Genomic DNA, 27,175 nt, shown 5'->3' on the forward strand with positions numbered 1-27,175 from the left:
AAATATAAATTAGCTCTTTTGACGCATGATACCGCCTATTGGACTAAACCACTTCATTAATATTAAGGATATTGAAGCAACAAGTTATTAAATTTAAAACAAAAGAGTGTAAGCATTTGTTTTTCACACAAAATCCTAAAAGCACAAATTGTACCACACTACCCTAATGGGAAGGTACAATTCGACGCCGTAAAGAAAATATCATTATGGATAAAACCGTGCAACATTAAAATTGCTTCTGAAGTTAAGGTATCGAATTCTGGATGAGTTGAGAGTACTGAATACTAACCTCACATTGAGAAACATTGATAGGTTCTCGTTGCAGGGATATGAAGATTTTGTTTCTTGTGTAGGTGCAATTTTGTAATATAATTAATTAATTAATTATATTAGCATTAAATTACGCGTAAGATCACTAAGTTTATGTCATATACGCAAAGAGGTTGTTAGTGCACCATATGTGCTAAGGTCATACTATTTCGTTGCCCCTATATGCGCTAAGTTTTAATAGAGGACATCAGTAAATTGATGCTACGCTACGGATGAGATTACGCTATAGTTTCTGTATAAAGAAGTTCCAACACAGTACCTTTTAGTTCATCCCTATTTTTTGCAGCATACAGAAGTTAGTACTTGTTGATTGTTGTTGGTTATAGCAAGTGAGTGAATGAGTTTAAATTCAACAAAAGCAATACCTCCAAATGTATTAATAGTCTTAACTAATAGGTTAAATTTTCTTATTTTTGCAATAAAGTGATATTTGCTGCACAGAAAAAGAGTATTAGTGCAATTGATGGGAAACCTTAACATTTGTGTTTTGGTTGCAAGTTAGGTGACCAAGTTTGCCATACGTATGCTGCCGCACTTGCACAGTAAATATGTTTCAGTGTTATAATAGCAAGTGAAAGCCAGTGCAATTTGCTGTGACCAATTTTTGGGGGTGAGGAGCTACAAATCATTTGAACGATTGTTATTTTTGTATGGCACCATCAGTTTCTGTAGCCATCACCAAGAAAAATAAGCGGATAGTGCAGTACGGGGTAAGAATCCATCTGCTCTATGACCTATCTTAAATACCGAAGGTCTCTCTATTCCAGAGTCTCCAACAGAGTTATTCTATAAATTCAGACGAGCGTCCGGAAATGTTCTCAATAAAATGTCCAAGTGACTTTATTTCGCAAATGTGATCATCATTTCGAATATTTCATTGGGAAATAAAAAAGACTTGTTTTCAGCTGCGATACTGAGGGCCTACTATGTGAAGCCAGCATTGTACATGAGTCATATAAATTATGTCTGTTTATAGACGCATTAAAACAGTCTCAAGTTGGTTTTGATGAATAACGGGAATCAGCTTCCATGCGTATTTATTAGATATGCTATCTATATGAACGAGATTTACTGCAATCTAAAGCAGTTATTGGAGAGGATTAACTACAAGAAGCAAGACTGGCTAGTCTACGCTAACCTAAAAGTGTGTCTCTGTTGATGGGCTTGCAGCAGGGATATTTAAAGTACTGTTGTCTTATTTGTCTATGGGACAGCAGAGCAAGCGATTGGCACTAATCGAGAAAGACTGGTCTCCGCGAGCACCTTTTAAGCTTGAAGAAATGGGTGCTCAGTGTCCACCATGAGCAGAACCGCGTAAATTCATCATCCCTCTTTTACATATCAAGCTTGACCTTGTCAAAATGATAAAAGTCATGTTTAAGAATCGAGCAGGATTTAAGTACTTATATGAAAAAATCCTCCGACATAGCGAAGTAAAAGTTAAAGAGGCCGTTTTGTGAGGCCTCAGACTAAATAGATCCTGAGAAACTCCAAGTTTGAGACAATCCTTTAAGGTAAAGAAAAAGAGGTTTGGGGTGCATTCTGTCAAGGAATATGAAACTTCTTTAGGACTAACAAGGGCGTAAAACTACTATAGGATCTCATTCAAGATATATTGTATTATGATTCGGCTGGAAAATGTCGCTAAAGATGCATTTTCTCGATTACCACTTGGATTTCTTTTCTGATATCTGCGGGCAGGTCAGTGATGAGTACGGTGAATGATTTTATCAGAATAATGTCAGGATAGGGCGGAGATACCAGAGCAAATGGTCTACAGTAGTCAATGATGGATAGTTTAAAGGTGACCCAGTTTTTCATATATATATATATATATATATATATATATATATATATATATATATATATATATATATATATATATATATATATATAAACTTAGCGCCATTACTATTGGTCCTACAGTCATTCTTCAAATGCCATTTTCAGTATAACGAGCCCTTTCCAACGGTACCACTCACATGTCCGTAATCATGCACCTGAACTGGAAACATTGGGAAAACCCTGACTTGACTCATAAAAAAACCGGCTTAAAAATACCTTTTATAGGACCTAAATAAGCGGTCAAAGACGATACTACGCCATAGTATAAAAATATACTATAAATCCTAAAAGAGTTAATACTTTACACTTGACATGTAAATAGAAAGTAAATTGCAAACTCATATTGGACTGGTCTACTTAACCCACGAACCATGTGAAAGTAAAAGCTTACATAGTGAAAGTGATTTAATTAGAACCACGCATTACTAACCCAGGTTACTCTAGGTATTCCTTTTAGAAATTCTGTGTGAACTGAAGAACCGAATTATGACGAAGATAGGATGAGAAAAATTTCCCGGCCCTATTGGAGATCGAACCAGGGACACTTACTGACTACGCAACAGCTACCCGGGATGTTTGACATAAGGCTACTTAAATAGAGAAAGCAAAGAAAGAAATTGTATTTATGTTAGTATTAAAAGTATAGTATCTATTTATATGTAAGTTCAACATCCAATACTGCAGTTTGAATATTTAACATTACATATTTCTATTGTTTTTCAGTAGCTATCTTATCACTAAGTGCTGTAAATATGTAGCTACAAAAATAATCTATCAGAAACTGTTTCACAAACTTAGAGTAATTTAATATTATTTTATTTTCTGTTTCAAATAAAATAATCATTCAAAAAACTATTCGTAATCCAGTATAAAGAAAATCATTCCAACAATCTTTAAAGCAAAACAAAAATTAAATTAGTAATGCATATATTTTATAATTCTTCTGGATGTAACTGGAAAGTAATCACGCTCATATCGTCCACCCGCTATTAATCACCGGTGATCTACGGACTAGTTTTTCAGAAACAAGTAAATTTGGAAAATGTGTAACGTATTACTACGTTACTGCCTATCCTTCAACTATCAGAATAATAAAAAAAACAATACTATTAAGAATTTATCCTAATAATAATAATAATAATAATAATAATAATAATAATAATAATAATAATAATTATTATTATTATTATTATTATTATTATTATTATTATTATTATTATTATTATTATTATTATTATTATTATTATTATTATTATAAAAGTGAAATTAAAAATTCGTTTAAACCCATGGTTATGCTTTTCAGGCTGAAAAACACGGATAAATAATGAAAGTCAATGATTATAGTTACTTCTTGTGCTCTCCTTCTGGGAATCGAACCCGGGACGATCTGCATCAATGGCACATGTGCTAACCACTATACCACAAGAAGAGATAATAGTTGCTAGTACATTTGTAAACATCCTATTTTTTTCATTTTAGTAGCAATCTGGGCTTTCTCATCCCTTCAAACTTATCATACTCACTGGCGTGATAGTTGAAAAAATGAAAAATGAAATCTTTAAGTTTAACATCCCACGGTTATGTTAAAGGAGACGGTGATAATGAGAAATGAGTGAAATGGTGGAATGAAGAAAGTGGGAGGAAACGGGAGAACCGCGAGAAAACCCACGAGCACGGTGTTTGTCTACTACAAAGTCCACAGGGCACAAGCTGGGATCGAACTAGGGACCTCAAGCACCGGAGGTGAACGCCAGTGGCGGCGATTGGACGTTAAAAGTGGGGGGGCAAGAATAATATGAATATTTGTATATCAATGTTAATATACAAATTTCCCTGGTTGAAACTATATACATTAATAGGCCATTTCAGAAAAGTGGGGGGGCAACTGCCCCCCTTTGCCCCCCCTAATCGCCGCCCATGGTGAACGCTCTACCATTGAGTCACCCCGCCCCCGGCAGCATAGTTGAATAATGTCGCTTGGCATTAAACTTCTTTGAGCAATTCCTTAATGTTTTCCGATTTATTAAACATCTAATACTATTTCTGACTTCTACGGAAAAAGATCCAATTCCTCCCAAGAGGAGATGAGTAAACTTGGGATTGGTGACGTGAGTTTTACATAAGCAGTCTGCTCTACTTAAACTAATCAATATGGTGCCACAAATGTTGAACTGGAAACACTGAAGTTACTTTGTTGGTTTCGTTATAACAACTTCTGTTAGCTTGCCTGAGCAAATCAACTTATTACCTTTTCGCGAGCAAGTAAAATCCTGACATGGACTACAGACTCAAAGAGGGACATTATTGCGTTCGGTCAATTATTTCTTCGATAGCGGGACTGGCCCACTAAAAGTGGAACGTGTGGCCACCTTACATAGCGAAAGCCCTTCCTTAGCTTCTGTTCATGCGAAACAAGTTTGGGGTCTTATGAATAAAGTTGAGCAAGGTGAGTTTACTCCAATTTTGGAGAGTTTACTCCTTTTGGCATGAATAAAGATGAGAAAGATCAGCAAGTTCTTCGAGAGGTCACTCAGCGTCTGAGCAAGGAGTCAGCACTATTGAGATGGCTCTAATTTCGTATGAATAAAACTGAGATCTCTCTCACACTTCGGAGTACTCTCTCCAAAAATCTTGAGTTACCTTATTTGATGAATCAAGCCGTGAAGTGAAGACGTTTTGTGGAAATGATTGTATGCAACAATGACAGAAAATATACAATTAGCGCAAAACACTTTCGAAGTGGACTATGAAACTCTCTATCGCTTTGATAAAGAAATCGTGCAGTGGTTAAATAATTATTTCCTAGGAGAATCAAACGAAACTAGAGGCGGCTTGTATTTACTAACGAACAGAGAAGATGATTCTTTTTAGATACTTAAAGTGATCCCGATTTTCAAAGCGGAGTAATGAAGGACATAAGTATGGACCAGAGTACTGTGTCTGTGACATTTTCAAAAGTTCTAGGGAAAATAGTCGAGAAGGCCTCGTGGTGGATAAAGTTCCCATCAACTCTTGCTGCACAGCAGACAGCAATTAATAAATGGCGCCAACAATAGAATTTTCAATTGCTATAGGAGTCATCGATTGCATACATGTGGAAATTAAACGGCCTCATGAACACGGGGATGAGTATATAAATTGTAAAGGAGAATGTTCAAGCCACTTGTAATTGTGACGAGGAATTCACGAGTGGGATGCTTCCTGACCAGGTTCTGTGCATGATTCGCGAATATGAATGAAATCAGTTGTTTGCATGGTTATGGCAGAAAACAGATCACAAGCTTTGCTTCTGGGAGACTCTGGATACGCCATTGCCCCTTGGCTTATAACTAACTCCTTTGCTCAATCCAACTACAACAACAGAAAGGAAATTCAACAACTGCTTCATTAGGGAACGCGTTACAAGAAAGATGCTTCGGCTAAGTGAAGCAAATATTACCTATTCTGGAAAATAAAATAATACTGTCAACCAGCACAGTGCCTTCGGTGATTCTAGTCTGTTTTGTTCCGTATTATGTGGCTAAATATCTGAAAGATGGGAATTTTCACATTGTTGAAAGAGAGTTTGAAGAAGAGGACCCCATTGCGAAGCAACGCGGGTTCGAATGCCGGTAATGTTGGACATGCTGTCTGAATTTTTTGGCTTTCCCTTGTCCCTCCATATGAATTAAGGATAGTGCTTTCATCAGAAGCTCTGTCCACTTCTCCTTTCTTTATTATCCCAAGAAAAGTTTAAAATTGGATGGCATGTTTCCTTTGTTAATATGAAGGCCATAAATACTGTGATGTGTTGTTTAATATAAATTTGATAATTATATTTGAGCATAATTAAAACTTTTTTAAAACTCATTTTAACATAAAAGCAATAGCAACACTCTTTGAAAACCAGATATTTCATCAGAAGTATAAATCTTTGTAAACAATTTGGTGAAAGGGAAAGTGTCTTGCCACAATCATATAAAAGGACTCACTTTTAACAACAAGTTATGATTTGAAGATTCGACTACCAAGGTTCTTCAAGGTTTCTTTCAAGAATGGCAGCACACTCTCCTGGTCAGTAAGTTGTCCTTATTTTCCTAACTGCTCATTTGTTATGATGACATTTGCTATGCCAGATTGTTGGTAGGTCTTCCAACAACAGGCTTCACTTATACTACTGAGATTTATAATTGTGTGATTAAATAGTACATTTGTTTTGAGAATGCAAATCTCAAGTTGGCTCCCATTTGTTAATGTATTTGTTTGTAAGATATATTTATTTTGCTTTAATAATTTGAACTTTAACTACTTTGAAATTTCTGAACTTAGTCTGTAATACCAAGATACATTCCGTACTTTATCAAAGGAACATTACATATTTCCTTGCTTTAACTTTACATTTGCTTAACTAGCGTTTTTCAAACTACCGTCTCGCAAATATTTATGAAGTCAGTCTCATTGTTCATTCATTCAATGGCCGCATATAAAGGACAGGTTAATCATTTATTTACTTTACTATTACATTGCTTTGATAAAATAAGTGCGTTCTTTCATTGTAAATTTTAATAAAACTTCTTTTCATTTATAGAGCCCTACAGGCATAACCATAGTATTTTGCCTAGATATGGCTGAACGCACATCATTAAGATTCCTTTAATAACATGCAAAATAATTCTAATTACAAATAGTATATCTTTTCTTTTAGTTTAATGTTGATGGCATTCATAGCCTTTAATCTCACCCAAGCTATTGATCCACAAGGTGTCCAACTACAAATAGGAGCTGAATTTTCGCGCATTCCTAATGCTTTGCTTTACTCCTCATTTGCGCCTTTAATATATTCGGTCGAAATGCACCCTTTAGATCTTCAATTCTTTAATGTTTCTTGTGCTAATACTGGGACCATTCAATACTGTGATTTGATCACATCTATTATTCAGGCAGCTAACAATCTTACTTTAGATATACAAATGGCCACATACACATCTCGATTTGGATTTGTGCCTACCACAAATCGCAATCCCAGAAATTTGTTACCATTTGTAGGTTCTTTTTTACAATGGCTTGGTGGTGTCGCATTACAAGATGATATAGATAGCATTAAAACGCATGAACACCAAATATGGCAGCACATATCTCATTTAGAATCCAATAATTATTTGGTACATTCACAACTAACTAATGTGAGTAGTATGCTTTCCCGTTTAGCTTCCCAAACTAAACACTCCTTTCAAGAAGTTCAATCAGCATTTAATAATTTATTACAACATGAACATAACCTCACCTCTCAGGTTTTAAATAATAATAACATAATACATTCATTCATCCAAATTTTCTTTAATTTAGATCAATTATTAATTTCTAAATTACACACCCTTCTTGAATCGGATTTGTATAGAGATGTATACACCGCCTGTACTCAAAATTATTTGCCATCCACTTTGGTACATTATAACACATTAACATCAGATCTTAAACTCTTAAATTCTGAATTGATCTCAAAAAAAGGTTAATCCTTCTTTCACCACGGATTTAGCTTACAAAATTGCTCCTGTCTCATGCAAGGTTACACCAGTTGCGATTTATGTCACGGTCAAAATTCCAGTATTACCAACCTATACACATTTTAGACTATACAGAATAATTAAATATCCAGTAGCTTCAAATGCTACAACCTGTTTCCCACAATTAAAATCTGATCTAGTTATATTTTCAAAAAGTCAGGTCATTCCTTTGGATTCTTATAGCACTCACTTCTGTAGTGTTCAAAATAAACCTTTTTTCTGTAAGTTACCTATGGTCTCAGCACAGCATTCTAAAGAAACATTATGCCTTACACACCTACGTTTCCCCAAAGTAGCGGGTCTATATAAAAAAGTTTGTGAATTTAAATGTTCATTAGATTTAAATATGACAATCACTCAAATTAATGAAACCTCATTCATTATTACAAATCCACAAACTGATTTGTATTATTTGCACTCAAATGGTTCAAAATTTCCGATTCATACGTATGGCACCAAAACAATACATGTCACAATTCTTTGTGACACAACAATTGTGGATCAATACGCAAATATCCTGATCACCCAATTTACTCCTTGTTTGAACAGAACAATTCAATATAACCACTTTCTTATACATCACACCCTTCATGTCACTGACACCCTTTTTCAGCTACCTAAAGATAGGACTTTTCCTTTTATATTAAATTTTACTAACATCCCTCTAAATTATTCGCAACCTATTACGGAAATCACTCCTATTAATTCATCCTATGTACCTATGTCATGGTCAACAATTATCCCGGATTCGTATGTCTTTCCTGTACAAGTGACGAGCATTGGTATACAGTTTCTGTTATCTGTAGCTAATAGTGTAGCGATAGTTATATTATATAAAAGACAGAAAGCTACTCGAAAACAAACACAACAAATTGAGTTAGTACCGCTCAGGGACATGTAACTGACAGACTGCAATTTTCCATTCCAGAATATTTCTCCTTCTTTTCTTCTTTATGCCCCATCCCACATTTGCATTAACCTACCATGACTTTACCTTATTAACGATTCTTCCTTTAGTCTTTCTCATCCTAATTCTCATAAGTCTTTATATATTTCAAAAATGTGTAATATACACTACTTTTCGGAAATTTAAACAAGTACATTCCCATTCACTAACCCCATCTGCTACCTTTCATCTACTTCCCATGCATTCTTTTCCTTCTGCTCCAACTACCTCACAACAAACCATACCTTACAATAATGATGTGATCTTTTTCTAAAGAAAAACTTACAATGTAATTCATATATTGAGTTAGTTCATATTAGTGCTTTCTTTGCAAATTATTATTTCAGCACTTACTTTTAAATATAATATTAATTTATAGTTCAAACAAGAGTAATAAGCATAATTTTCAAAAAAAAATATTTTACATACAAGCATTTGGTGTGAAATTAAAAATTCCCACCTAACATAATTACTTTTATGTTGAACCTCATTTACCCGTTAACTAAAACTAATATTTGTTTTATCACCCTACATCCCACCCTGTCCTAAGCCATCAACCACTGGCCAGAGAGAGAGAGAGAGACAACAAACATCATTCACCGATAAGAAGAAGAAGATGCCATCCAGTTCCCAAAGATGCCATCCAGCTTCCAGGAAATACCAGCCAGTCCAGCTCCTGATCCAGTACCAGTTTCACATCCTACACTAATAAGAAGCTAAGATGAAGAGGCCATCTTTCCAGCCAGCCCTTCCAGGCGTGTTCCAGTAAAGAAGAAGATGCCTTCCTGCAGCCCAATCCAGCTGACCACATCCCAGCTGTTATCCAGTCAGAAGAAGATGATTTCCATGCAGCCAGCCCAGGCTCCAGTATCCAAGAGAAGCTGATGTTCCGGATGCAGTCTTGTAGCAGCCTGTTATGTTTACCCATCCCTGGAGATGTCAATCCAGCAGTACAATGAAGGCTCCACCCCAGAGGTTTTACAGAAGAGCGGCCGACGTACAGCGCAGATTTGGCTCCAGATTCACCATCAGTTGTCCAGAGCAGCTGCAGTAGCAATTCTCCAAATTCGCCGTGGTGGTTTGACCATTCCCCGTACCTAATTTGGCCTTTGGGAATGTTACACCCAGACGTCTACATGGTTTTGCCCAGCATGCTTCTGTACACCATGGACCTACAGGTGTTTCAACAAGCATCTACATCTAATATCCAGCTTCCAGTCTTCAAGGATTCAGAGCTTCACAGCACATCAGCGGTGACATCCAGATGATGCTTCAAGATCTCATTCTTCACGACAATGGATCCTGCAAACTTCCGATGTTCATCTCTCGTTTACACCATCTTCAGCGCATCGCAGCATCACTCCATAAGATGAATCTCGCCATAGTCATCGACATCAGTTTCCAGCCAAGGTTTCCAGTCATCTTCAGTCAACGCCATGTCATCCCTCGCCGAGCTTTTGGGACTGATCACCCCAGAGGACCAGCTTTCAAGGATGTACCATGTTACGTCGCCCCTGCCTGATACGCAGTCAGCGTGATTCTATGGAGTCCGGACCATGAGAATCAGCACGCTCCTGTCCAATGGTTTTCGTCTCATAAGATGCTCCATCTTCTCACGCCATCGCTCATCGACGTCCATCCAGAGAGCATCAGCCACACGGATAAGACTCTCTTCTCGTAATTCAGAAGTTTGTACAAGCATCCATTCACTCCAGATGCTCCAAACCTAAATTTTTTCTGTACCAGAAGTCTATAGCTGCATTACTATCTTCTGTATTAAATAAATATTTTAGCTTCTTACTTGAATACATAAAATAAAATAATGTACTGGTATCATATCAAAAAAAAAAAAAAACACCCGTAACAATATTAATTGTCAAGCATTTCATATCAATTATTTTACATATTTTTTTTAGCATTCTTTATGTAGTTATTTTATTTCAGTATATACTCAAATATTTGGTTGCTATCTTTAATTACATATGCTTATATATATTATACCTTGACTTTGCAACCATCACTACACACAGCATATATTAGTAAGTCCTAGGCAATTTGCAACACTTTGCTTCAATTTGTATTAATTTACATTAGTTTGCATTTCATTCTTACTTGCTTCAGTGTTGAATTTTATTAAATTTGAGTATAATTAAAATAAATGTAAAGCTGTTCTTTTTTTTGAGTCATGTCCTTAAGACTATGACTAAGAACTAGCTTCAAGCAAGTAGGGCTGTGTGTTGTTTAATATAAATTTGATAATTATATTTGAGCATAATTAAAACTTTTTTAAAACTCATTTTAACATAAAAGCAATAGCAACACTCTTTGAAAACCAGATATTTCATCAGAAGTATAAATCTTTGTAAACAACTTGGTGAAAGGGAAAGTGTCTTGCCACAATCATATAAAAGGACTCACTTTTAACAACAAGTTATGATTTGAAGATTCGACTACCAAGGTTCTTCAAGGTTTCTTTCAAGAATGGCAGCACACTCTCCTGGTCAGTAAGTTGTCCTTATTTTCCTAACTGCTCATTTGTTATGATGACATTTGCTATGCCAGATTGTTGGTAGGTCTTCCAACAACAGGCTTCACTTATACTACTGAGATTTATAATTGTGTGATTAAATAGTACATTTGTTTTGAGAATGCAAATCTCAAGTTGGCTCCCATTTGTTAATGTATTTGTTTGTAAGATATCTGCTAACGCTAATGGCACATATATATAAATAATTAAGTAGTCTCTATAACTGTGCCTATAATAATAGCCAAAGGCAGAATGTGACAATGTATTTTATCTGTTCATTATCAATACAATAAATCTGTTAACAGATCCATTCCTTTTCATTCACACATAACTATATCTATCTTTTTTTTTAAGAGACAAATCAGTGAAATAAGATAAAATATAAATAAAATTATATATTTATTGGATCTTTTCATTAAACATGAGTACGCTTTATTGAACGTTAAAGTGAAAAATCTCGCTCGAATTCCCACAAACGAAATTGACGACTTTGCATTATTAGCACGTGAAGCTTAGTGAGAAAATACTTTCGAGAAAAATAACAGCGAAAGACATACGTGAGAAATAAATTAACAGTACGTACTGTAGGCTATAGGCTAAATCTTAATTTTTATCTCACAGGGAGACGCTTAAATACATCCGTGGACACCCCATGGTTCAGGGACCCCATGTTAAGAATTCTTGCTTTATTGTAAATTGCCATATTTTAACCAGAAATAGCATGACTTTAGAATAAAGTAGGCTTACCTTCAATCTCTTAATAGATCTAACGGATTGGTAACACCGTCCATTAGCTTCAGTAACCTTTTTCTAATCATTCAGTTTTATTGACTTGTTTCCTGCCTCTTCAGTCCATTTTCTTCTTAAGCTTGACTTTCATGTTAGCTATTTCTTATTCAACTGCGATTCTGTGACAGGAACACCAAATGATTTCTTCATATTTTTTTCCTAATGGTTGAAAATGCAGACACTTTTTCTTGTCTTACTTCTGCCAACATGAATTTACTAAACATGATTGGATAATCTCTTTTTATGTCCACAAACGCTTGCAAAGAATCATCCGTTTTTTCGTAATTATCTTCTATATCTCTCATTGTTAATACGTTTGTTTGAATTACGTAAAGATCTGACAGACTACTTGCTTGGCCGTCTCGGCGCGGAGTGGAGCAAACGCTATCAGGTTATTTAGGAGTAAGTTCTCACAACTATGATAGTTTTTATTCACACGAAATTTGAGAGTTTACTTATGAAACAGATCTTGCTCACTTCACTCATGAGCAAAGTGAGCAGAGCCAAGAATCTGTTTTATTCATAAGACCCAAGACTCTTACAGAAAACTAATTTTCTTTTGAGAAATATATGTAAATTGTAAGGTACACTGTAAAAAATTTCGCCTTAAATTTACTGACCGATTACCGTCAACTCTCGCTGCCATCCGATTACCCTAAATGTTACGGACCACCGTTTTTTTCATAAAAACGGCAGACCGTATATTTAGAAGCAAAATAATATTGACCGTGTTTAGAAACAAATTTGGTACCGTATATTTTAAGGTAATTTACCGTAATATTTAGAGGTCGTTTAAAAAAAAAAAAAAAAAGCACACGTGTGTTATTACCGTACAAGATTTACGGTAATTATCACAACGATTCACTATCTAGAGGTCCTTGCCGGTCCAGCAAGCCCTCTTCCTAGATCCAGTAATAATTCTTGCTGGGCAATATATATTGACCCAATTTTAATCGATTTTCTGGAAACTATCAGTACACACACTGGCTAGCAATATTTTTTCCTGGATGGATGCAACTAGAGTGCACGCTGGTCCACTGGAGTTAAAGGCTACTTAACTAAAGAAAACACAAAACTGAACGAAAGAAGCGTTGCACCTACGACGTGCATAATATCCATAAGAACAAAAGTTGAAATTAATTCTTAGTTTGTAATATCGAACCCTTGTTCTGACATCATCTTGAATATACATTGCTTTTTCTTTTCAAAATTAACAATTTTGTCATGTATTGAACAAAACACCAGAAAAGGATTCGATATTACATACAAAAAAAAAAAAAAACTACTTCTTGAATTTTATAGCTAAGTTTTCGCACGCTTTGAAGATGAAGTTGGAACAAACATCCATGTCCTTTTAAGATATTCATAAATCAATATTCTGTTGCAGTGTTAGACTAGCTTTATTGCATGTATTTTCGCTATGAGTACCAGTAGACTAATAGACCTGAAATATTCTAATCAGCGATTCATTCGATTAGTCGCATTATTACGGTTTCAGATAACCAAGCAGGCACCCGACAACATAGCTTAGAATGAATGACCAGAAGTACGACTAAACAAGTGTAAAAACATATGACTTCTCACAACACTGCCTACAGTATCCAGTATCCGCTATCCCAAATTAATAAATACGTGTTTGTATAATTATGTAACAGTGGCATCAATGCTCAATAAATAAATAAATAAATAAATAAATAAATAAATAAATAAATAAATAAATAAAAATAAAAAAGTCACCAAACTTCCAGAGCATATTTATTAAACGCTCAAATGTATTAACAAGACACCAGAACAGATTTTAGGTACTCAGAACAAAATTAAAGATAAAAACATTTACAGAAATACTTTTCAAATCTAACAATTCGTTTATCCAGAAAAAATAATGACAGCATGGGCGCCCGATGAAAGTTTTCTAGGGTACTCATCTCCCTGGTTACTATATACCCTATTACCTTTGATATTTTTATTTGGATTAAGAAATTTAATACGTTTTCATTAGGTAGGGGAGCGACCCCCTGCCCTTCCTTCGGGCACACATGAGTGACAGTATACTTTTATTTCTGTAACATGAAAAATTCCAGTTGATGCAGCACAATTATGTAATGCTGTACTAAGTACGGTAAACTACGAAGCACTTTTCCTTTTCCTTTTTTTTTCTTTTTTTTTAAATATTCATCATTATGATTCTAATTCTAGCTTCACCACCACTCGTAGTTGGCTACATTATCATAAGACTTTAGTTTATACAACCAGCAGTTTCTTGGTTTCGAATCGTTGCACTTTGGAGCGATCTGCTTGCCACGATAGCCAACTAAAGTATTGTTTGTCACCGAACAAAGTTCAAATATTAACATGGTGCTTTCCCATACATTACCTTGCTTAATGTTGAATTTCCAGGATATCTTCAACAGTAGTACGCCTACTGTATATATCACACCAGAAAACCACACACTAAACAAACAAACAAACTAACAAAAGAAAGAAACAAAACAAAACAAGGCAGAACACATCCGAACCTACGCGCCATCAATCTTCGCTTCGAACATGTGCTTTTTCTCTTCAATGCGCATGCCCGACACAAGTATCTGACAGGAAAACGGTCTCCTACCATTATTTTAGAAAAACGGTAAACCGTATATTTTTTATGGTAGGAGGCACTTATTTTCACGGTTATTGGTTACAGTGTAGCTTAAATTGGTAATGAGAATACTATTAAATACTGTACTTTAATGCATTTGCATGCTATCTGATTTAATTCCTATACTCTCACAAGCAACGTACAGAACAAGGCAAGATCAGATCCGACTCATACTTCACCCAGAGGACACATGATAGAAAAGAAGAAAAATGCCAAATTGAAGCTGCCCCCATCCAGAAACACCGGAGATATGTTCCGCAACATAACGCACCACGCGACAATATGAAATAAGGTAAATGTCGCAAGATACCCATTTATGTCGAAAACGGAAAAGATAGCAGCACCAGGATATCAAGATATTTGATACGCTATAACACTGACTTGGCGGCCATCTTGAAAGCCGCCATCTTGGATATAGCGTAAGGTATTGAAATGAGAAGCGGGGTGTATGATATATCAATGTAAGGTAAAATGCAAAAGGAAAACCAATGATGTAACCGCGAAAAACATATGTATGATGATATGGACGAGACGAAGTGTAGAAGACTCAGGCTAGTCAGGCAAAACAAACGTGTATTCGAAGGGCAGAATAATAGGACAAGACTCCACGATAAATGGTACGCGACAAGTAACTGCAACAGTGTCTGTGCATGGAAGTGCATCCGCCTTGACAGATTATGCCTTTCGAGGATATTGGGATTAAGTTTGGAACAGTGAAAACAACAGTTACAACCCGCGATACGAACTCTCGTTTGGAGACTACATAAACTACAAAAGATTATCTCTTATGGAACAGTAATTCGGCAGCTCGCTCCGGAGTGTAGGAGATATCATCTTGGATTGGTGATCAAAAGCACAACCTACCTGGGATTGAAGCTCACTTCTGGACAACGTTTTGTATGTTTCTTGTTCAATTTTCTTGCTGTTTCGTGTAAACAAAGGACATTTCGACCCACGTTTGTTTAAACAATATCTGAAACAAAGCGTGTACGGATGAGAAAGCCCAGTCATGTTCTAGCTTGCATTTCTTTTCCTTTGTGCTGTTTACTACACTGTTTCGCGACGGTTCCAAACACTCACAACATCAGGGAAAAGCAGCGTTCTCATTGTGTGGTAAACTAGCCTTCTAGTGGGAGACTGAAACAACTCACGGAATTCATCGAGTCAATGCAGAACGCTGCCTTTCCCTGATATTGTGACTGTTTGGGACCATCGCAAAACAGTGTAGCAAACCGCGCAAAGGAAAAGAAATATTCGTAAAGTAATGTAAGCTAGAATATGCCTGGGCTTTCTCATTCGTACCAACTTTGCTTCAGATAGTGTTATTTATTCTGTCCTTCGAATACACGTTTGTTTTGCTCGAGTCTTCCACACTTCGTCCCGTCCACACCATTAAAACATATGTTTTTCGCGGTTTCATCATTGGTTTTCCTTTTGCATTTTACCTTATATAGATATATCACAACCCTGCTTCTCATTTCAATACCTTACGCTATATCCAAGATCGCGGTTTTCAAGATGACCGCTAAGTCAGTGTTATAGCATATCAAATATCTTAATATCATTTTGGTGCTGCCCATCCTTTCCGTTTTCGACATAAATGGGTATCTTACGACGTTTACCTTATATCATATTGTCGCGTGATGCGGTATGTTGCGGAGCATATCTCCGACGTTTCTGGATGGGGGCAGCTAAAGTAGCACATTTTCCAATACATAAGTATAACTTACTATAGCGATGCTTAAGGGATATAGGAAATAATACATTAAAATTGAAATCTCACCATATGACATGAAGTGTCACGGTTTCTCAATTTACGAATCTGATCAGTTAGAGAAGTTTACAGTCTAACATTTACAGCCACTCTTCGACATGAGCATGGTTAAGTACATTTCGCTAGTTTACTTAAATACATAAAAATACAATATGACTTAATAATTTAAACAAATACAATATGTCAACATTGTAAACTATGATAAGGGACGCCATTTATATCGCTTAAAGCCAACCGGCCGGCCGAGTTCCTTATGAATGCTGCTAGAGAATGAGAGGTCTCTGGTGTTGCCAAGTACTCGTACAGAGAATGAAATATATCTGTCATCTGCTCACCTGCTGGCGCTGCCGTGCGTCTGCTTAGCCACACTAGTACTACCTAGTAAGCAAACACGTTTACCGTAAGTCTGAGTTTGCCCTTAATTTCCCTTGATAGACTTAACCTTAGAGATTGTCTCTGTTCATAGCTTTCCCAAGTATAAATTTTAAGTCATGCATCGAGTCTTTGACGTATAAACCTGTATACGATTAGACTAGCAATAATAATAAAGACTGCGTAAAAACGTGTGCACCTTAGACTTAGAATTCACGGATTTTCTCTGCGTATGCCTTTGCCAAATGTAAATTTTAAGTCGTCCTTGACAGATGAATCAATTTAAAGAAATTTTAGGGCTAGCCTTATACGATATATTATTGGGAAATCTGAAACAATCTTGCAATCGAGGAACTATTCTGGCAAATTTGCTATCGACTTGGTTAGGTCTACATACAATATATGCAAATGCAAGCTTGTGCAAACCTACAAACTTAGTCTTGAAGGCTTGAGTAAAGATATTAAAAGTCTGGAATGGCATTAGGGTACCACTGGCAACGTCATGTCACGGTTTTTGATTCATTCTTTATGCCATCAATTGTGTTTAACATTTTTTTTCTTTATTCACACTAATTTCTTATCCTCTATAAAGTGATAGATACTTACGACTGGTAGATGCCGATGATCTCATCTGCTGCATTGTCTGTAATCATAAAATTCCTTAGACACAAACCAAGAAACAGGTAAATTATGCTTAAAGCAATTTCTGTAGTTCTCATTGGTCCTACAGGTCCTGTCGAGCTATTTGTCAAAAAGGCAGAAACATATACCATACTCAATTGAAGCCCGTAATTTTGATCTGTCACTCCATAGTCCATAAATGTGTTCATAATTTGTGAATACCACGAAGCATAGTAACACAGACTAGAATTATAAGGAACATTATTATTATTATTATTATTATTATTATTATTATTATTATTATTATTATTATTATTATTATTATTATTATTGATAATAGTGATCGGTGCAATGGTAATAAATCGTTTCTTAATATTACACGAAATACCAATTTAAACACATCACAATTTTAAACCTTTCCAAAGTGGTGTACCATTTTTCATTCTTAACAATCAAAAGAACGTTAGTAGGAGGAACACTAATTATATGAATATTACTGAAATTATCATTTCTGAAAATGAAAGTTGTAGTGATAGAAACTAAACAGAATAGAACATTGTTACAAAGGCTACATCCTTTCAAAAATACATTCTCTTTGCAGTTTATACACTTAAAACAGGATTAAGGATTTAGTCTTAATAACACTGGTTCATATGTATGGAGCTATCACTCAAATACATTGTTCCAAAACTAAACTGGAGTCATAACCGGCCCAATAATACCCACGAAGGCGCATTTCATTCTCCTTAAGTGTACGGAAAAGTTTATTTCTTTTTAATTAAAAGGTTTACGTAGAACTGCAATCCCTCTAAAAATACTTGAGTTGATTTTTCTTTTTACCTAATCATTATAATTAATATTTGAAACTTATTTCTATATACATTTTATTATTTCCGAGAATTAAGTACTTAGACTGATTTTACTGTGACAAAACAAAGATAATGTAATAATACCTGTTTAGTAATCACAGTAGATCCGTCCTGCGTCAATTCAGCGAGTGGCACGACCACACAAGAATTAGAACCACCTCTGCAACTCAGTTTGCGGTTTGTGGTATGTTCCATAGTGCCGTAGTTACGGCTGCTTGAATATCTTCAACATTGTGAAAAAGTCGTCCCTTTAATGGTAACTTCAGTTTAGCGAACAGCAAACAGACCCAGAGGATATATCTGGAGAATAAGGTGTCCTGCAGCTTGTTTTTGGCCAAATATTCCTTTAAAAAATAATGCCCGATGGGCAGGTTCATTGTCACCGATAAGAAATCAGCAACGTGAGACTGAGTACTCAGGCCGAACGCAACTAATTATCTTCATGAAACGCTCCAAACCGCTTACGGAAGACTGGGTATTCACTGTGTGACCTCTGGTATAAATTCATGATGAATGATATCCTTACTATTGTAGAAACACAGGGGCATTGTGTTCACTTTTGACTTGTGGCGTCGAAATTTCTCCCTATCCCAATATCTCATTACACTTATCCTCAGTGTGCGAATTGAAAATTTTCTCCGGGGGGATGAATTTCACCCATATGCGCACTCAGTCCTCCCATATATATGGTGGGTGGAATAAAAATACGAAATTTTAATTTCCGATTGAAGTAAAGTTATTCATAGTTCGATTATCAATTCTTTCTCGTCTTTTAAAACTCAGGAAAATGCTACATCTGAATACTCATTATTGTTTCTCAAAATGTTAGGGGTACAATGGTACGAGAACTCCTAATTAAAGCCTAGGATATATATGAGTGTGATGTACAACATCGTGTTCATAGATTTTCTGTACGTTCTTCTGTTTTCCCACATTATTATTCCACCAATTCATACTTAACAATTATCTTTTACTAATCGCCTACAGAGCAAGACCATGGGACATAGGTAAGAAAAATTCAGTTGAAAAAACTAATTTAATCTTCGATGCAAAGATTCAATCGAAAATGTTTAATCTTGTCAGTCAGCAGTAGAATATCAGGACGCTATTTGATATGGATTTATCCAAGCCGTCTCCTCCTCAATCATTTCTTTGGTAAGGCTCACTTCTATCTACATGTTCAGCAAAGATGATTTTACACAGTTCTATCAGCACGAAGCTGGTGTTACGCAGAGTCAGTCATATAAATTGAAGAAAGAAAAGTGCATCTATGCTTACTGCAAATATAAGCAAATAACTCCCATTTAGCAAAATACAAATGAAATCGAATCGGAAAAGAACTACATGTAGTATTAGATAGTCTTTCTACATAAATGCGAGCTTAGTTTTCATTCTTACGTATCTACTATAATAGTGAATCACTCACTCAGAGCAGTGGACACCCGCTTGGTCTAGTGGCTAGCACGTCTGCCTTCTGTGCACGTGGTCCCGGGCTCGATTCCAGGTGGGATTACTGTTGAACAATAAAAGTGGTTCAGATCCCACTATAATCAGTAAGTCCACGTCTCCTTTAGTCATCCAAGCATATCCTTGGGACTCTAAACTTAAAAACTAACTCACTCCGAGTAGTGTTGGAGAAATATTTAATAATAGCTACATAAAGACAATTACCGTACCAGAACTTGAGAAAAATAACTTCTAACTCTACACGATAAAAAATTATTACACAAGCCGTTGTAAAAGGTCGGCCTACTCTAAATTTTCATCTGTGGTATTTATAAAACATATATTCTAAACCTTAATTTAGTATATTACTTAAACAACACATAACTTCATAAATAGGAGAGTAAGAAATCTTATCTTTCTTATTGGCTTCTTACCTCCTACGAAATAAACAGCTTACTTGCATGTGTAGAAGACTGATCCGTTTCTCTAGGGGAAGATTTGTCACTTGTGGAATGGTGCCCTTCTTTGATCCACATAGCGGCATACTTTGTTGCCAGAAAATCTTGCAGAGCGGGGCCATTAATAGAGATGAACATTAGTGACGACAGAGTTTCTATATACATTCTGTTCCTTAATTTCGTTAAGATTCATCTGACTAAAGCAACGCTCACACTCTGCTGACAATACAGGCACAACACCAATTCTTGACATCAACTCTTTAAACAAAGCACCAACCGACAATATATTCTTGTTTTCTTTGTACTCCCTTAGGTCCTTCATTACTAACCACAAAGAATTGCTATCAGATAGGTCCATTTTCACAAAATCACATAGAGTTTGTATTTGTTCACATCACCAAATAAGATTAATTCGTTCTCATTGCTTGGCCACTTCTTTTGATTCAAGACTTCACAAGTTTTTATGAAGTTGTTGGAGCCACTGTCGCGCAACAATATTGTCAACAAGTTCCTGCAATAACTGTTTCCGAAACGATACAAAATTCTGTATTTCAGTGGCTGAGGGAGACCTAATTTCCAAGTCCTTAAACGTCATTTTCCCTTCGTATTCCTGTGTGGCAGATTTAAGATACGGCCCAGGTAAGACTTTCATTGCACTTAGGGCACGAATGGTACGCTGAACTTCAGAATTTACAGTAATTGCGTTTGATGACCTCATTTGTAAGTATAATGATAATTGTTTGATAGTATCTAGGATGTCTTTGAACAAACAAATCTGCATGACAAAAGACCATTTTGACATTACTTCATACATTCCATGAAACTTAGCTCGAGCTTTTGACGAATATGTATCATCAGGGACGTAGCCAGAGTTCTGAGTTTGGGGGGCCCGTGTAAATGGAACCGACAACGTTTGGGAGGTGCTTCCTTTTGGAGTTATAGGCATGAAAAATGAAATTTAAAGGCCGATAGCTAAAAAACTATGGGCCCTACGTAGTCGGGTCAAGATTTCACTTAAAAACTAGTATATGTCCTATTCAAATATCCAAGTTTCAGAATCCTTCGGTATTTCCGTAACTGAGTTTTATAGAGTTACCCCATCAGGATGCCGCGGTCGGCAAGAGGGATTGCCGCCGTCGACGGTGGCGGGCCGCCGGAGGCAGCCGGCACCTGTCCGCTGCGGCACGACGATCTACTTGTTCAAAGTTGCCGACCTTTTGCCGAGGCGGCAAGCGGTCGAAAATCGTCAAGTAAAATTCCCTTTGCCGATTCTTTGCCGACTGTTGCCGACCGTCAGAGCCGGCAGAACAATCGGAAAGGCCTCTTTCCGATCATCTGCCGACTCCTTATGCCGGCCTCTTTTCGTCGGCGGCGCCGGCGCATTTACTGTGCCTTTACGGTTGTTTGCCGACTGCTCGGCAAGACAACTTTCCGACGGCGGTGCCGGCGCATTTAATGCTCATTTCCGGCTGTTGGCCGACCGCAAGGCAACTATTCGTCGCGGTCGAAAATCGCGCTGAAAGATGCCGGCGTCCGGCGCCGGCAATCCGACCGCGGCATCTGGTCGGCATAGACAAATTGTCCGACTATAGGCGGCAGAATCCTGATGGGGTAGTAGGTGAGCACTTCAAATTATATGCCCGTAGGCAAACTCCCTCTATAAAAATTGTCTCGTGAATACCTTAGTATTCTGAACCATGTTTTTGTATAGCGGAATACTACCCGATGATGTATTTCTTCGGAATACTACCCGAAACCAGAAAATTTTTCATACTATTATTTCGATCTTTATATGCTCTTTGGTTGATTAAAACATTTTATACCATTTTGTTTGGCAAACTCCAATGCTTCATTGTAGAGGCGTAAGGAATTTTCTTCTGTTCTAAGTTCTTTATGGCTTCAACAATCAAACAAATAGGTAACTGGGCGTCTGCTAGGGTAATATCTTCTCCTTGTAGAAAATTATTCAGGCCACTAGTAATTCCCAAGATCTTGATAAAAACAATTAAGCATGAAACAGTTGCGAATGATTTCAGTTTGTTTGCAATACCCTCAGCTTCAATAGTCTTCTTAACATCCTTAACCTTTAATGCAGAGGTTATGGCTCCATAATTCTTTCAGTGAACGAATACCGGTATGTGAAGCACAAGGAATGTCCGAAAAGCCAGGTATACTGGACTGCTCCAAACCTAACGCTGTCTGAGCTTGCTGTAATCGTCTATGAGCTTTTACGACGGAGCTGCAATAAATCAAAAAAGGTATTTGTTTCTTCGAGCTCAGTCACTGCTACAATTATTAAATTTAACTGGTGCGCATAGCTATGGATATACAGTGTAACGAGATGAGACTTCCGAAATAACTTTTGCACACCACTTATGTGGTCTCTCATAACGCTCGCCCCATCGTAGGCTAGCCCAATGTAGTTTTAGTCCTTATTAATACCTACAGAAGCCAAAGTTTCGATATAATTGTTTTCGATATGTATTCAGCATTGTGGGTTCCTGTCACCACGGCATGGCGCGTCCTCAGGTTGCGGATCGAGGAGAAGGCCTCTAGATATAGAGGTTAGCTGCGAATATACTGAATAAGCAGTCGCGGACAGCCGACTAGGAGTGGTCCTCCAGCTTGGGGGTTTGGGTAGGGCTAACAACCTCATCCTGTAAAAAAAGCACTTGTTCAGAAATATTCACAAAAGCCTCGGACAAGGACTGATAATTTGGCACGACCTCAGCAAAAGAAAATGGACATGAGATTTTGAACATGGAATATTAGGAGTCGTTATAGGGCAGGCGCGTTAAAATCCGTAACGAGTGAGTTTGAGAAATACAGGATGGACGTAGTAGGAGTTCAGGAAGTTAGATGGGAAGGAAATGGATCTGAGAATTCCGGAAAGTTTACTTTTTTTACGGGGAAGGAAATAAAAATCACCAATTAGGAACAGGGTTTTTCGTTCATAAACGTATATTACCAGCAATTAAACGGGTTGAATTTGTTACTGATAGACTTTCTTTTATTACTCTTAAGAGACGGTGGTGTGATATTATTGTTGTAAATGTACATGCCCCAACTGAAGATAAGGATGATGATATTAAAGAAAGTTTTTACGAAGAAGTGGAACGGATATTTGACCAACTCCAGCGATACCATATGAAAATCCTATTAGGGGATTTCAATGCGAAGGTAGGACGAGAGGATATTTTCAAACCGATTATAGGGAACGAAAGTCTGCAAATGGAAAGTAATGACAACGGTGTTAGACTCGTGAACTTCGCAACATCCAAAAACCTAATCGTGAAGAGTACAAAATTCCCACATCGCAACGTTCATAAATATACTTGGACATCACCAGACGGAAAAACACACAGTCAAATTGATCACGTTTTAGTAGATAGAAGAAGGCAATCTAGCATAATTGATCTCCGGTCGTTTAGAGGGGCTAATTGTGTCACTGATCACTACCTGGTAGCAGCGATAATACGAGAGAGGTTATCGTTGAATAAAGGTAATATTCATTGTCCGAAAACGGAGAGATCCAATTTAAAGAAATTAGAAGAGAGCCAGGTAAGAGAGAAATACCAGATTGAAATTTCGAATAGATTCTCGGCTTTAGAAGATTCGAAGTGCACTACTGTTGAGGATACCTGGATTGAAATTAGAGATAGCATTAAAATTTCAGCAAAAGAAAAATTGGGACATGCGGAAATACGTAGGAACATACCATGGTTCGACCAGGAATGCATTAAACTAGCAGAGAAGAGAAAACAGGCAAAATTACGCTGGCTACAAAATCCCAATGAAATAACTACACAAAATTTCGCAGATATCAGGCGGGAAACTTCCAAAACTTTTAGAACAAAGAAACGCGACTTTCTGAAAGCTAAAATTAAGGAACTTCAAGATAATAGTAAAAATAAAAACATCCGGGACATGTATAAGGGAATCAACGAATTTAAGAAAGCCTATCAACCTCGTGCTTATATATTAAAGAAATCTGACGGTACAGTTCTCACTGATACGGATAGCATCTTAAATAGATGGAAAGATTTCTTTGACGATTTGCTTAACACGCAACAAAAACCTACTGTGCGTGGAGAAAAGGTGATACACACCGCAGAACCGTATGTTCCAGAACCCAACCGAATAGAAGTGGAAACCGCTATAAAGAAATTAAAGAAACACAAATCTCCGGGTGTAGATGAAATTCCGGCTGAGTTAATTTTAGCTGGAGACGAAAAATTGTGGAACAAGATACACAATCTCATTCTCCTTATCTGGAACAAGGAAGAATTGCCACAAGAGTGGAAAGAATCAATCATTGTTCCAATTCACAAGAAGGGCGACAAAACTGACTGTAATAATTATCGAGGCATTTCTCTTCTGTCAACATCCTATAAAATCCTTTCAAATATTCTGTTAGCAAGACTGACCCCATACGCAGATGAAATAATTAGAGATTATCAGTGCGGATTTAGGCGAAATCGATCAACTATCGACCAAATATTTACCATGCGCCAAATACTCGAAAAAAGTGGGAATACAATACTCCGGTACATCAACTATTTATTGACCTTAGAAAGGAGTACGACTCGGTTAGGAGAGAAACATTATACAACGTTCTTACAGAACTTGGAATACCGAGAAAGCTAATTAGATTAATTAAGATATGTTTAAATGAATGGCAAAGTAAAGTCCGGGTAGGAAAAGTTTTGTCCACGAGCTTTCACGTCGAAAATGGCCTGAAACAAGGAGATGCGTTATCGCCATTATTATTTAACTTCGTTCTGGAATAGGCTATAAGGAAAATCAAAGATAGCAACCAGGGCCTAGAGTTGAACGGTATTCACCAGGTTATGGCATATGCTGATGATGTAAATTTAATAGGGGATGATAGGAGAACAATAGAAAGAAATGCAGAGATCTTACTAAACGCCTGTAGGGACATAGGTTTAGAAGTAAATGCAGAGAAAACTAAATACATGGAAGTGCGTCGGGACCGAAATACAGCAATTATGGATGCGTTAAAATATTAAATAATACTTTTGATAAAGTGGAAACTTTCAAATATCTAGGATCAATATTAACAGAGAAACATCATATTCAGGAAGAAATTAAATGTCGACTAAAAGCAGGGAATTCGTGTTACTATTCGGTTCAAAATCTCTTGTCGTCGCGAATTCTGTCGAGAAATTTGAAGCTTAAAATATACAAAACGATAATTATACCTGTTGTTTTGTATGGCAGCGAAACATGGTCACTTACTTTGAAGGAAGAACATAGACTGAAAGTATTTGAGAACAAGATCCTGAGACGAATATTCGGACCCAAGAGGAACGGGAATGGGGAATGGCGGAAACTTCATAACGAGGAACTACATAATTTATATGGTTTACCCAACATTGTTAGGGTCGTCAAGTCTAGGAGGCTTAGGTGGGCGGGTCATGTAGCTAGAATGGAAGAAAGTAGAAACGCTTTCAAAGTCTTGACTAGAAGAGCAATCGGAAAACGACCATTAGGAAGGCCTAGGCGCAGATGGGAGGACAATGTTAAGATGGATCTCGCAGAGATAGGAATACAAAGTAGGAACTGGATCCAATTAGCTAAGGATAGAAGTCAGTGGAGAGCTTTTGTGAACGCTCTACCGTTTTAGAATTTTTCACATATCTCACGCAAGCACTGAAGTTGTTCAGAAACGCTAATATATAGCGTTTCATCAGCCATAACGTTGAACTTTCCAAGTGGCATTCAGTTCACTTCCAATGAGATTGATGATTTTCTCACCGCAACACAAGATAACTTCATTTTGAATTTCTGAGGATAAATAAGTGGAATTCCGTGGCGCTGTATATTCTTTAAAAAAAGGGTCACAACTTCGTAACGAGTCGAATGTTTGCAAGAAATTCTCTTTATTTAAACTGCTGTCATCTTCATCGCTGCCTCGGAAAGCCAGTCCCTTCTAGAAAGTTCTAGAACGTTTTAATAAAATGCCATGGAAGCCTCTAGAGCCCCCTAGAACTTTCCATTAGAATTTTTTGACTATTTCTGGAACTTTCTAGAAGTTTACCATAAATGGTGATATACTTTAGGCGCGCTAATAGGGGTGTCTGTCAGAGTATAGCATGCGACATATCAAAATACTTGTCTTGGAGAGTAGATCAGAAGTTCCTGGTTAATTTTCCTATAGGTCTCGGTCTCCCTCTACTCATGTTGGAAAATCAGGCAATAAAGGAAATATTAATTTGTTATAATTTCGTTGTTTCTTAACCAAACTGAATGATATACATGACAATCTTTAAAAAAATTATTACTCTTTTAAAAGGTGCACAACGTTCTTGTTAATTATTTGCCGTTTACTTGTTATTTTTAAAAAAAATATAAAGAAAACACATCATAAAATGTGCAAAATTTGAAATAAAATTATTTCTCACGTTATTATTTGCATTGATAAGTAATAATTCTTGTCAAGTTTTAAAAACGTCATTATTTCCTACGTCGTTTGATGTTTGTTGCATTAAGATTGGTCAATTAGTTTGGGAGATGTAGACTTTTAAAGACAGCGCTGTGCATTCACGAAGTCTGCCATCTTTGATAGACACCATATTGGATTTGGATGAACGAAAAAATGGCAACCATGTCAGAATTTTAAAGCATCACCGAAAGGACAAAGATCAAGTGTTAGTTCAATTTTAACAAGAAATGCACACGGATGTGTAATTTCAGACATAGCGCACCCCACTATAAGCCCAAAATGATAGCATCTGCTATTGAACTACCTGTAAGAGAGGATAGTTCCAATATATCGAGGAAGTAATTGCATGCTTGCCCGTCAAACTGAGCACGAACACACATTATTAAAGAAGATTTGTTCGAAATTGTAGTACTTTCGTGTACTAAAATGCTAAAACTATTGCCTGAGTGTACAATATGGTTCATTAAAGTTTCCTGCATTTCCTTAGCTGTGAAATTAATTATATTTGCGCAAGAATGTTCTGAATGTAGCATTTGTTCCATATTAGCCCC

At 36.7% G+C, this 27,175-nt stretch overlaps 1 protein-coding gene across 1 annotated transcript in view; it reads right to left on the bottom strand.

The window, feature by feature from the left end:
* Window positions 1-27,175, bottom strand: part of LOC145673417 (uncharacterized) — a 755,597-nt gene that overhangs the window by 434,648 nt on the left and 293,774 nt on the right. The window contains exon 13 of the mRNA XM_081743106.1: window positions 17,371-17,628. Within this exon, the coding sequence (XP_081599232.1) occupies window positions 17,371-17,628 (258 nt within the window). The remainder of the gene's footprint in view (window positions 1-17,370; window positions 17,629-27,175) is intronic.

The sequence above is a fragment of the Thermobia domestica genome, chromosome 16, assembly GCF_964235325.1.
Source record: "Thermobia domestica chromosome 16, izTheDome1.hap1.1, whole genome shotgun sequence".
Classification (NCBI taxonomy): domain Eukaryota; kingdom Metazoa; phylum Arthropoda; class Insecta; order Zygentoma; family Lepismatidae; genus Thermobia; species Thermobia domestica.